Raw genomic sequence first — 14,010 nt, forward strand, 5'->3', positions numbered from 1 at the left:
AGAAAAGACTGGGAGAACCCAGGGAGGGACACCTCATGCATCTTCGAATATGGACGCTTACTTCATTTGCTATTTCCTTTGAGTTTTGTTTCTATTACACCCTAAGTCCCACCACCTTGAGAGTAGTGATAGGAAGTCACCTTGATGACAGGAGGAGGAACTTGACCTCCTGATAAAACTCACTGTTCGCTGAGCACTTGTGTAAGCATAATGCCTCTGTAGCTTTCCCTAGAGCAGTAGCCTTAAAGAGCATCGCAGTATCTCCCAAGTTCTTCCTCCTTCGCCTGGTGATAGCCCAGCCAGCCAGCAGTAAACGCGCATTAGTGGCTGTTACAGGTAGGTCACGATCATGTATGCTCTATGATTTTTTTCTGGTTAGATTCTATTTCTTTCCGATGTAAAAGCTCACACAACAGCTGCCGCGGCTGTTTTTGTCACCCCGATTTCTTGGTTTTACTAGCAATAGCAGCCATTTACAGAGTGCTAGGTACTTTACTTTATTATCTGATTTAACCTCTGCAACAGCCTTTCGATGCAAAGAGTACCAAACTCTACAACTGGAAAAAGATGACCTGAGCGGTGTTCTGTTTGGACCTCAGTTCATGAAGCCAATCAGTTTCCTGGTAATGCAGGAGTGTTTCTCGAAAGCCTGCCCTCCACTGCTGTACTGGACATCTCGTCATAATTGTTCCTGTGACGTTTTACAGGCATCCTCGGTCTTCCAGGGCAAAGAACTTGGAGACGCAAAGGTAGGACCAATGGCAGGAGGTAATGAGGACCACACCATGCTACTCCAAGACCCGGTTGTCTTCTAGCCAGGGACATTTTAAAAATGGGAGGATTCCAGATTGACAAGATCACCAGGTGGCTTGGAAGCACAGCAGAGTCTGAGGGGTCCCACCACAAATCTGAGGATACTTTTACCCCAGTCAGTGTACTTCTCTAGCATGGAGCTGCTCTAGTGGTAATCCCCAAGTCAGCCGATTCACCTGGGAACAACCTGACTGCAATGCAAACTCTGGAGCCCACCCGAGCCTACTGACGCAGCCCCGCTGGGTCTATCTTCAAGTGATGCTAATGAATTCGAAGGTTTGAAGATTCGAATTGGAAGTCCTTGCAATCCTCACACTTCCGCTCACCTGAGAAAGAGGAGCAAAAAGTGATAGCCTGTGGGCCCAAAGTCTGCTGTCCTGTGAGCTCACCTGCACTTGTGAGCTCACCTGCCCTGGTGGAATAAAAAAAAAATCTGTCCTCTTAGTTCTTTGTATTAAAAATACAAAGCTACCCCTTCCCACCCGGGCCCCAAGAATTGGAGTCTATGTCAATGTGGGTCATGCAGACTAGATTTTTTAGGCCAGCACATTTATTCATCCATCTAGGACCAGGTGTAAAAGGGTTGTGATGGAGGTGGCACCACAGACACAAACATGAAACGGGCTCCCGAGATACCTAGTAAATTTGGTTGTAACAGAACGGGCTGTTGTCGGAGGTTGGCTGTGTAACCGTTATTTCCCCAAAGCCCCCCAATCCTTAAGAGCTTAGGATGTATTTGCTCTTACAGTCTTATTAAAAAAGGAGTGAGAAGACTGTAGTTTATATTCCTAACCATCTAGGAACTTCTTAAAACAATCCCCAAGAATAATCATTAAAGCCACGCTGGGGCTGGGGGTATGGCTCAGTCAGTAAAGTGCCCACAGTGAGGACCTGGTTTTGGATCTCCAGTGCCCATGGTTTTTTTTTGTTTTGTTTTGTTTTTTTTTGTTTTTTGTTTTTTTAAAAAAGCTGATCAGCTCCTCAGGAATGACACTGGAGAATGACCTCTGGCTTCCACATGCACATATGTGAACATGCACCTGCACAAGTATGTGAATGCACATGGACACGCTCCCACATACACACTAAAAATAGTATCATTTTAACTATAGAATAAAGATGCTTTCAATGGGGGGAGCTAGACACTAGAGAATCCCAGAGACCTGCATCTGAGGGAGGGGCATGTTTAACAACTACTTCAAACAGATTTTGCACACATTCATTTTGGGAACTATGGTGCTATCATACTGTATCCCCACAAACTACTGCTCCTTAAGCGATTATAGCTCTTGTCGGGAACGGACTAGCATCAGAGATTTGGGAAGAGAGCTATATGGACAGGATCAGGCAGTATTTTAGAGATATTCTTGTGTTGGCAGAAAGAATGGATTTGAAGAAGCTCTTGGTGGTAAAGGTTGATGGTCTTACCGGGAATAAAATAAAAAACAACAGAGATACCATGCTAAGCTCCAGGTGCCAAGTGGTGGTCTATATTCAGTCCCGAAGACACTCACCCACTGCATAGAGAGCCTCAAGTTCTTCCCTTGGGCAAATTCAGGTTTTACAGCCCTATGGAATCTGAGCTAGAAATCTCGAACTAGTTGTAATTGCTTAGGTAATTTTAGAGATAAACATAGAGCCGGAAACAACACCTTCAAATACTTTACATATTACTTAGAACCCATTTCAACCAGGCAGATTCTAAGTTCTCTCTGCCACTTTTAGTTTCCAGGTTGTCGCTGTCACTTTAAAACGCTCAGCTTTTGCATTTCCAACCTAAAAACCCACAGCTATTTTTGCCTTGGTTATGCAAGCTGCGTTGTGCCCCCTGGTGGCAATCTGGATTGGAAGATGAGAAGCATATTTCAATCAGAGGGAGAGGGCCGACTTAATTGAAAAAGGTGGCAGGCCTGAATTTGAAATGGAATTTCATATCAAACTTTTCTGTTCTTACTAAAAATAGGAAACATCCTGTTAAAACTCAAATCCGATGTATTAACTTCAGCCTGCGAGGTGCATATTTCAGCTCCCTGGCTTTGTCACAAAATGGATTAGCTTCTTGAAATATGTCAGTTCAACGTGAAATTAAATATTTGCTCTCCATCCAGCTAAGGAGCTGAGCACAGAGGACTGCAGTCTGGCAGCAAAGCCTTTCCTCTGCCATCAGGGCAGCACGTGCCACAGACACGTGATGTCACCTGCTCCTTCGGGGTACGCAACGCCCCATATTACAAAACCAGCTGGACACCAACAGTGCCATTTTCAAGACAGCTCCAGGAAAAAATCTCTAAATTTTAGAGCTTATTCTTCAATCAGAAGAGCCAAATGGATTTGAGTAGATTATGATGAGGGCTTCTGATTAAATTTTAACTGTTTAGGGGCAAAAAGGGATGATTAAAGATAGTTACTAGAAAATGCATTTGGTAGGAGGAAGTGTCAGAGTGCTTCCTGCTATACAGACAAGCCTGCTGCAGCGGCTGTATTATTTGGTCACAAAAACCAAAAATGACTTCTTCCCTAAGTCAACACTCAAGTGATGGGCAAGTACATAAATGGTACAACGCTGAATTTGAAATGTTAAAACAGAGAAGTCACAAGCCTCCACAACACAGGGCAGCCATGTTGGAAATGGGTATAAGACACTACATAGAACAAATGTTACAGAAAAAAAGAAAGGAAAAATTGAAAGCTACAAAAAGCAAAGTGGGCCAGTGAGATGGCTCAGCAAGGAGGGGCTTGCCACCAAGCCTGATGACCTGAGTTCGCTTCCTTGGTCTCACATAGTGGGAAGCAAGAATCAACTCTACCAAGTTGTCCTCTGTCTTTACATGTGCACTGTGCCCCCCCCCATATACAAATAAATAAATGTAATTAAAATTTTAGGGACTTGGAGGGGATGGCTCAGTGGATAAGAGCCCTTACTGCTCTTACGGAGATCCTGATTTTAGTTCCCAGCATCCACACTGGCAGCCCCAGATTATCTGACACCTGAACTCAAAAGCATGTATCTACATAACTTAAAATAATAAAAATACTTTTAAAAAATATTATGTCTCAGTTTGGACTAAGGCTGAAAGATGAATGCTTTCCAGCAGAAGCAGGTAAAGCTGCAATAAACCATGCATAGAAGCATGCAAGCCCGTGGAAGTGTAGTGGACTCAGGGAGCTGGAGGGTCCCTGCATTGCCTGAGGACAGTTCAAACAGGATTCAGAAAGACTTCATTCCAAAAGGTCTTGAAGCTCATTCAAGTTTATTCATGGTATAAGTGAAAGGTTAAAAAAAAAAAATACTTAACAGTTCTGCTTATGACATAGCTTAATCCTAAAACCTTAGTTGTCATTTAACAACGTGTGCTTAGGAAAAGTCACACCAACCAAAAGAATGCCTTCATTTTACCTTTGAATATCAATTACTAGACCTCTTGCCTATTGGATACTGAACAATTTCTCAAAATTCTATCTATTAAGTATTTCTGCCTTTATTTGCTATCCTATTATTTTTGGTATCTAAAACACAAAGAAAAAACACAGGGAGCACACCAGCCTATAAAAGCACAGCAAAGGGAAACGGGAACCAACGGTGGGTGACCAGGTGACCGGGTAAGTTAGCGGACGTGCTGGTACTTCTATCGGTATTGCTGTAACTACGCCAAAGGGAAACGGGAACCAGCGATGACCAGGTGACCGGGTAAGTTAGCGGACGTGCTGGTACTTCTATCGGTATTGCTGTAACTACACTGCCGGGAAGGCGGTGTACTGGAGGGCTGGCTGCCTGTGTGGATCAAGGCCGCACTCGGAACATCCTCTTCTTCAGCTCGGCAGTCTTCTCTTCTGTTCTAGTGCAGCACTCCTCCGTGGTCTTCTCAATGCTCTCATGGTACTTCTCCAGAGCGCTTTTCAAGTTGACAAAGATTTCCTAAGGACAAATGACAAAGAATTACTCTGAGTCACAGCCAGGCCTAACACTGAGTTGCAAATGTTTCAACTGGCCATTCCAGATTAGTTCTGACACAAGGCTGGGAGAGGCTACAGCTGAGAGAGACCATGAACCACCAAGAAAACCAAAGTTTCCAAAAGCTTTATTTCTTAAATCTTACAAGAAAAATCAGGTGAATTAGTGACTAGCTTGTGTGAATGCTATTTTAAATAATCAGCACATTCAATGGCTACAGATCAACTTAAGTTTCCAGCTCCACTGGGCTACATGTTTATTTCCATGAACAAGAAAGCTGAGATACCGCTTTGGAGAAACCATCAAAACCAAGTGTGGCTAAAATAAAAAATAAATAAACACATCCTGCAAATCCACAGCCAAACATTTCAATACACTAAAACAATGCTTTTCTCCTGAGAATAAACACACTCCCCAGGAGGAATTAGTCTCACTGATACAGCCACTAGAAAAAGAACAGGAAGCCCAAACCCAGCAGCGCCCCCATCAGAAGCAAACACATAGCCAAGGTCCTGAGCAAACTGTCAAACTGAGCTACGCATTTTAGAATAGCCAATGAAAGTCTATACACAAGTGGAGGTTTATACTAGTTCAGTACAGCTCGCAAATAAGAAGTCTTACTGGGAAGTCAAATACTTGGAAAGTCAACACACAGGGCTGGGGATATAAAGCAAAACCTAAGGCTAGCCCAGTGCTGTTCAACACAGAAGCACTAGCCATATGCCACCATTTAAATGTGTAAGAATTCAGATCAAATTCAAACTTCCATTAGCCCCTCAGTTGTACTAGACACATGTCAAGGGCTCAAGGCCACAGTGCCTACCTACCCAGTAGCTACAGGACTGAGCATGACTCTAGCCATGTTTTATGTGACAGTATTGGTCTGATTATCTCATTTTTGAAATTTGAGAAATTTAAAAATTATACAATATCCATGGATTTTTACACCCAGCATCACATTGTTCCCACAAGTATTTTAATTCATCAATCAAAAACATATTTTGGGGTGGGGAGACTGGAGAGATAGCTCAGTAGTTAAGAGTGCTGGCTGTTCCTACAGAGGTCCTGAGTTCAATTCCTAGCATGGCTCACAACCATTTGTAATGAAATCTGGCTCCCTCTTCTGGCCTGCAAGCATACATGCACACAGAATACTGTATACATAATTAAATAAATCTTTAAAATAAAATATAGATATATTGTTGGCTATTTTTGTGAGTAACCTGTGAAGAGAAAAGTGAAGATGAAATCACTCTCCCCGCACAGCAACACAGACTACACTAAATACTGAGCACTGGAAACAGGGCACATGCAGGCCAGGGATACCCATGGATAGAATTAGCATTTTGCTACAATTCACAAGACTTACAAAATTATGTTATGAATGTGTGAATAAAATGAATAGTATCACTGAGGAAAAAGAAATCCTGAAATTAACTTTGTGAGTCTGAAGGCCAGGGTTATCTCCAGCAAGTCTAAAATGTCAATTCCTTGTGATATAAAATGATGAAGAGAAATATAAAAAAAAATGTCATCTTAGAAATACAGCAAATACTCTAAAAGAAATTAATGAAAATATTGAACAGAGGAGATGAAGTGGGGAGGAGGGGCGAAGGGAGAAGAAGAGGAGAGATGGGGACGATTTTGAATTTTATGTCATTTTTGCTGTGACTGGAACAGGAAACAGATCTGTAAAGCTAACCAAATGGAGGTACTAGAAGCTAGAAGCAGGTGAATTACCTATGTGAGGGAACATTTAAAGCAGAGTCAGTGATAACTAGGGTCCGGCAGCCCTGTGTGAAGGCCACTTGGACAATCTGTCATCTTTCCTCTTTGTGAAGGCGGGCTATGAGAAGAACTAGAGAATCCTTTGAGCAAAGGTACATGAGTTCACCCACGTATTTACAGTCATTCTCGGGCTGCTGAGGACCAACTGGACATCAGCAGACTGGGTAAGAGGAGGATAACACAGCAAGCTGAACAACTGTGTCTGGAGCTCTGATAATAATGCTGCACGCTCTGAGGGAGTGTTACAATGCAGCCAGAGTCCAGTTCCACTCAATGCCTTTTTTCGTCCTGGGGAAAAGGCATGCTGCTCAAATCTGCTGCCAACACCACACAATGAGAAATAATCGGTGTGGACGAGATTTAAACTGATCTTGGCATTTTGACAATCTAGGTTGAAAAGAAACACAATTAAGGCTACAAGATATAACAGTAAGATCCTGAATTGAGAGCAATCATTTCATCACAGGATGGTAGAGTGAAAAAAACAACTTGGCAGAGCTGCACGTGAAGAAGGTGTAGTCTTTAACTGACCAAAGTTTGAGCACAAAGAGAAGGCGAGACCCTGCTGCTGACACCCCAGCCCCCAAACAAGGCTTTGTAAACAGAGGCACTGTGCTTCTGGGGCCGCAGCAGTACTTGGGAAGGCTGTGCTAAGTAGTAGGTCCTACACTTCAAAGAAAATAATGACAGGTAAGAAACATAACAATCAACAGGGATAACAGTGAACCTGAAAATTAGGCAGGTAAAGAATGGCTGGACAAGCCGGGCGGTGGTGGCGCACGCCTTTAATCCCAGCACTCAGGAGGCAGAGCCAGGCGGATCTCTGTGAGTTCGAGGCCAGCCTGGACTACCAAGTGAGTTCCAGGAAAAGGCACAAAGCTACACAGAGAAACCCTGTCTCGAAAAACCAAAAAAAAAAAAAAAAAAAAAAAGAATGGCTGGACAGCTGAGGGTACTACACCCAGAAGGGAGAAGACAGAAGGACACAGGACTACCTTAGGGGCTAGTCAATAGAACAGGTACAGATTAGTCCAGAGGGAAAAGCCCAGTCCACCCGAGTCCGGACACTGAATACTTTAAATTCAGAATGGGAAATAACATTTTAACAACTGCAGCTGTAGTAGAACAGCTTGTGTGGTTATGAGCTCCATCCACAGAAAACAATCACAATTACACAGAGCCCGTCAGTGGCTCTCAAATGCCATCCTGTTCTAGAGATAAACAGACAATTCAATTAAGAGATGAGACCTATTGTGGAGATTCTAATTCAATGTATTTGGGAGGGGACTCGGTCATTTCAAAACCCCTCACTGAATTCTAAATACAGCTAGTTTGAGGACACAGTGCTCAAGGCCCTCTCAACATTACAAATATTTATGGAAAGCAGACTATACCCAAGGCTGCTCTAGGAATGGATTCACACGCCACACTAAGAGTTAAAGAACAACTGGTATTGGCAGGGAATGTCTAATAGTATTGATGAGACACATGTGCACAGAGCCAACAGAAATATAAGGTAGCCGGAGCATCTTTTGTGACTGACAAAAAGAGTTCAAATTCCAGCCAGTTCTTAGTTTTAATCTGCTAATAACCAGTTCATTAACTACACCTAGAGCATGTGATAGCAGTCTCTGATTTCTTTAAGAACGTAGGATGAAGTATCTCAAGTCTCCTTTGTATTAGGATCTTTGCAGACTGAATGGACAGAGAGTTCAGCTATCACAAACCAGGAAGTTTCAGAAGCAGGAAGATGGAGATGAATGAAAAAAATCGCCTAAGATTCTGAAGGAAGAGCTGTAGCTATTTCGGGTAGCTTTCGGTAAAAACGTTTTTAGAGGCATAACTTAAAAATCCTGAGTAAAGTCCATCTACTTAGGACTTCACAACTGTTTATTAAGCAACTGCTTCTACTCCAAGGGATGATAATCTGTGATGCGCTAAAAGCCAAGTGAGAAAGAGGCACAGGAGATGCGTGTCTGCTGATTATGAAATGGTACCCAGAGTGGAGCTACAAACGGACAAAGGGCCCGTGGAGTCAAGTTCTGCTCCAGAGAACTCCAAGCCCTGTCATGGGTGACATTACTTACGTTCTAAACTCATGGACTCTACGTCCTAGGAGCACGTACCTGAGACTTCAGTTTCTCCCTTTTCTCGGTATCTTTTAGTTGCTGAATCCCAGATTTAATCTTCTGGATCTCTTGATTAATGGTGGTTACCTGCTCACAGACAGCATCTCTTTTTCCCTGAACTTTATTGCAATCTCTAAAGGGAAACAGAGACACCTGATGTAACTTCTCTTGAGCATTTAAAAACCAAAGACGCTAGCAGTGAACCCAGAGCCATCACCTGTCAGTTCCTGCTCAACAAGCCTAGAACTCATTCAGATATAAAAGCAAGTAGACAAACCCCACAAAACCCCACACAGTGTGGTGCACTATACTTACACCATGGCGTATGGAACTACTTCACTCAAGAGCCACCCTTTTCCTTTCCTTACTTTGCAGAGCTGCAGATCAAAGCCAGAGCCTGGCACATGCTGGGCAAGTGCTCCACCACTAATCGACACTTCAACCCTCACACCCTATTCTTTAAAACAAAGGCCCAGCTACAGCGCCTCAGTGTGCACGTCTATGCACTGTCAGTGCAAATGGGGATTAGTACAACTTTTCTGCACATCCAACAACTAATACACAATCCTCAGGTTCTGTCTTTTCATCTGCATGAAAATACTCAGTCCCAATGCCGCGTATAAAGGACTAAAGGAAATGACACCGTAAACCTACCTGTGGCATGTGATACAAAGGCACAGTCCTAAGACTGACAAGGAGACTCTACTGGCGAAATACCTCAGCATGCTAGCAGAAGAACTTAGCATTATTTTTTACCTGACTAGTATTAACATTTCCTTTTCAAATGTTAGGTCACTATGTCTCACATGCACTGAAATAAACACTACTACCACAACCCCTTTAAAGATTAACACAAAGAGATTGGAACTGTGTGCTTCAAAAGGCAACAAGCAGAAAAACACCAAATAAACAAATAAATGAAACAGCTCGAGGTCTTATTTCTACAGACAGAATTATATCTATATATCTATATCTATAGATATATAAATATATCTCAGTCACTAGAGGCAGAATTCTGTCCCGAAAACACAGGAGCTTGGAAAGCCTATCCGCTCTTCCCAGTGCGTCCTAACCCACTGGACTGATATCAAGCTCCTACTCGATCACTGTCCGTTTGTACTGCTTCACGTCTTCCTGCTTCTTGTTTATCTTGAAACGTGTGGTGGCAAGCTTCTCCTTCTTCACAGTCACCAGTCTTTTGAGTGAGTTTTCTTCAGTCTTCAGTTTCTTTAGTTCTGATGAATCACTTTCAATCTGGTCCTCCAAGTTCAAGCACTGTTTTATGAAGAATATTTAAAGTCATTTCAACCAAACAGGACTTATAAACAAAACCAAAGGGCTTTCTAGGGTGAGCTAGAAAAAAACAAAACAAAACAACAACAACAACAACAAAAACACAGTTTTGAAACAGAGTAAGTCTTCAGGCTCTGAAAGCTCAGTAGAAAACCACAACTGTCCAAGGGGAAACAGCCCAGTGAGCAGAGAGAAGATGCCCCTGCTTGTCTGCCAGGACTGATGAGGGACAGGCACACAACAGCCAGGCCCTGCAGCTGAGTGCTGGCATGGGAAGATTCTACCTTTAGTAGCAGAGAGAAGGGCAGAGGCAGACCTCAGAACCAAAAGCAGATCTGTCCTGTGACCCCGGATGGTAGACACACAGGTACAGCGACGGGAACTAAGTCGGGACTCTGCCACAGATGATGAGTGATTATATCCGTTAGGACAAGCTAAAACACTCACTACTATATTTCAAAATACATACCACCACGTGCCATGTTGATTTATTATTCATTTCATCTAAGGTTAAAATAAGTCCTGACATCCGATGTTTAGGGGAAGATGACTTACTCCTCAGCACGTACTACACTACATAACAAGCCAGTGTTTTAGGGAGGCAGTAACAAAGGGTGAAAGGGAACCCAAATCTGCTACATCCCTTCACATATGACGACAGAAACCCCACACAACACAAACCTCCTTCAAGATGCTGCTCAGTTTCTCCCTGTTATCTGCAAGGTCCTGGATTTTCTTTTGATATAACTGCACCTCCAGCTGACAGGAAGGCAGGCAATCCACAGAGTCTCTATAGAGTTCATACTTCTCCATCACTTCTTGCTTTGGGAGGGAAAAAAAAAGACCAGTTTGATATTCTCTTTTATGAAACCAAAAGGTCAATTCGTTTGCTCTTCAATAATTTCTGCATTCACTACTGAAAGCTCAAGAATGCATAACAATTAAGTCCCTAGGTCAGTAGCAAGGCACTACTACCGACATGTGTCAAACACATAACAAGGCCTCTTTTAAAGCATTTTACTTATTTATTTTATGAGTATGAGAGTTTGGCCTGCGTATTTGTCTATGCACATGTGCATGCCTAGTGCCCAGACTAGACAAGGGCAATGGATCCTCTAGGACTGGAGTTAGAGACAGTTGTGAGCTGCCATGCAAGTGCTGGGAATCGAACCCATCTCCTCTGGAAAAGCAGCCAGTGCTTTTAACCACTGAGCCATCTCTCCACACACCTAAAGATGCTTTTAAAACTCCAAATATCCATAACTAAGAAAACTGGCACTACTTACTACCTGACCATTCCGTGATAATTTTCCAAAGATTCTTTATGTTTGTAGGAAAGAGCTCACTCTGGTTGGGCACAGCTTAACTTGCAAATGCTTGCCTAGTGCCTACAAAGCCCTGTGGTTTTCTGCTAATTCTCAAACTACTTCTGAATACTACAGGGAAGTCATATTATCTATTAATAATCTTCCTGTTTGTTTACATAACTATGATTAGCATTCGATTCTTTAAAAAGATAATCACTTTTAAAACACAATTTACTCAAACCACATACCATTGCAGACATCTTTCCTTCTCCCTAGTAAGCTACTCCCTGCCTTACCTTATTAAACAGTTACATTTCTCCTCAGAAAAGACTTGATTATATTGCTCATCTTTCATTTCTAATTTTTTATGAATTTGTAAAGTCTTTGCATATAGTGCATCGAATCTTGCCTTCAAGTCTTAGTTTGCTTCCTGTTGCTGTGATGAAGACCATGGTCAAAAGGAACCTGTCTAGAGAGATGGCTCAGTAGTGAAGAGCACCAGTTCTTCCATAGGAACTGCTTTAATTCCCACAGCCACATGGTGACTGCCAACTGTCTGTAATGTCAATCCCAACTGTCTGTAATGTCAATCCCAGGGGATCTGAGGCCCTCTTTTGGCATCCAAAGGCACCAGGCCCACACAGTTCATGGAGATATATGCAGGCAAAACACCCACACACACAAAATAAAAACAAACAAACAATAAATTTTTAAATGCAACCTGGGGAGGAGAGGGTTTATTTTAGCTTACATCTTACAGTCCACCATGAAGAAAAGTCAGGGCAGGAACTCAAGGCAAGAACCTGGAGGCAGGAACTGAAGGAGAGGCCATAGAACACTGCTTACTGGCTTATTCAGTCTGCTTTCTTATAGAACCCGGTAACTATCTGCCTAGGGCTAGCACAGCCCACAGGGAGTTTGGACCCTCCAACATCCATCATTAGTGAAAAAAATGTCCCATAGACTTGCACATAAGCCAATCTGATGGAGACACTTCCTCAATTGAGATTCATTCTTCCCAAATACGTCTAGGTTTTTGACCAGTTGACAAAAAGTAACCAAACACTTCAAAGGCACAGAAAATGTTTTAGTGGGTGTTTTCTCTCTAGGCTTTAGGTTTTCTTGTTAATTTTAAAACACTTAGTTTATAATCTAAGCCCTCAGGAGGCTGAAGCAGGACAATCAGGAGTTCCAGGTTATTCTGGGCTATAGAGTCAGACTGTGGGGGTGGGGTGTGTGTGTTCCATTTGGTCAAAGATTATGTAAATGCTCTAAATCTGTTAAAATTTCAATTGCTAATTCGCATAAGGAGTTCTTTTTATAGACAACCAGCTGTTTTCTCCTAGAGAACCCTTCTTAATGGGGATGGGGCCACACCCAGGGCCTCCCCACGCTGACTGAGCAAGCACACCCCACCACTTAGTTAAACCCCAAGATCCACCATTTTTTAAATAAGGCAGCCATTCCCCATAAATTTTCAAATCTATTTCTGGGCTCCATTTCTGTTTTGATTTTTTTTCTCTCTTATTCATGACAATTTTTATTTTCAGGAATTACCTGGATATGGTAACTTTAAAAACTTGATTCAAAAAAGAAGCCAAATTGTCTACTTCCCTCTAATTTTGTCCCTTCTCACATCACTCCACCTCTCAAGGTAACCCCTGGCCTTGAACACGTTTCTTCTGCCTTGAATGATCAGACACTAAGACAAATTCCCACTCCCCTCTCCTACCCGACTCCCACAAATCTAAACTGAGTTCTCTCATTTCCTTATTTCAAAGCACCCTCTATATTTGAATGCTACTTTTAAAACTCATTTAACTTTTTATAGTTTTATATTTGAAGCAAAAATGATCAGGAGAAACAAGGATTTCTCATACGTTCCCTGTGCTCACTCTGTGACTTCATAGTTCACACTGTGATTTTTAGTTACTAATTGTTTGTAATTGTTGAATGCCTTTTTCCTCTAAAACTGAGTGACTAGTTCTCAGATGAACACAGCATTCCCACTAGATCCACCAGAGCAGAGCCTTAGATGCTGCGGTGGGTCAACGGCTCCCTTGCGGCTCTGTTTCTTTGCCGTCTAGATACTGGACAATTCGGAAAGTAGCACACGACCCAGGGAGCTCACCCGGGAACTCTGGAGCTTCTGGACAGTGTCTTTCATCTTCTCTTTCAAGTTCTTCACCTTCTCGGGAGAGTCCACAACTTTGCTTTTCAAGCTGTCTTGAACTTCTTTCAAAGAAGCCAATGACAGCTTTAGTTCATTCTGTTGAGACATTTTCACCGACCAGGTCAGACAACAAAATTGGTTACCACTGTTTGAATAATACAAGAGTGTAGGCTCACATCTGCTGCAACCAGGTAAAACTGAATTCTGACCACCCTGGCCTTCTTAATGGCTCTGGCTACAGACCAAGTTCTTTAATGTGACACTTAACACCCTCAGTGGCATCTCTGAGATCAGTGTGATCCTCCTAAGATACCACAGCATCCTGTTCCTAAGATTATCCATGGATCCTGGAAAACTCTCCTCCCAATTCCTCTACATCCCTTCCATAAGCAGCACAAGTACATACATACAACAGTAAAATTATGTATGTGGTGTGTTTTTATATTACCGAATGATCTGGCTGGAGTTCTAAAAAGTTACTTTTGTTCCTCTGGTACTCAAAGTAATGGTGCACATGCGTGTGAGAGTGAGTGTGTGAGTGTGTGTGTGTGTGTG

The 14,010-nt window shown here is 42.5% G+C and overlaps 1 protein-coding gene across 1 annotated transcript in view; it reads right to left on the reverse strand.

Annotated features, from left to right (window-relative positions):
• Nucleotides 1–4,059: 4,059 nt before the first annotated feature.
• Nucleotides 4,060–14,010, reverse strand: part of Nuf2 (NUF2 component of NDC80 kinetochore complex) — a 36,079-nt gene continuing 26,128 nt past the window's right edge. Inside the window, exons 11-15 of the mRNA XM_052737524.1 lie at nt 13,414–13,551; nt 10,657–10,797; nt 9,782–9,957; nt 8,680–8,815; nt 4,060–4,729 (exon numbers count right to left, since the gene is read on the reverse strand). Of these exons, the coding sequence (XP_052593484.1) occupies nt 4,595–4,729; nt 8,680–8,815; nt 9,782–9,957; nt 10,657–10,797; nt 13,414–13,551 (726 nt within the window). The 3' untranslated portion in view covers nt 4,060–4,594. The remainder of the gene's footprint in view (nt 4,730–8,679; nt 8,816–9,781; nt 9,958–10,656; nt 10,798–13,413; nt 13,552–14,010) is intronic.

The sequence above is a fragment of the Peromyscus californicus genome, unplaced genomic scaffold, assembly GCF_007827085.1.
Source record: "Peromyscus californicus insignis strain IS unplaced genomic scaffold, ASM782708v3 Scaffold_14__1_contigs__length_90479793_seg_2, whole genome shotgun sequence".
NCBI lineage: Eukaryota > Metazoa > Chordata > Mammalia > Rodentia > Cricetidae > Peromyscus > Peromyscus californicus.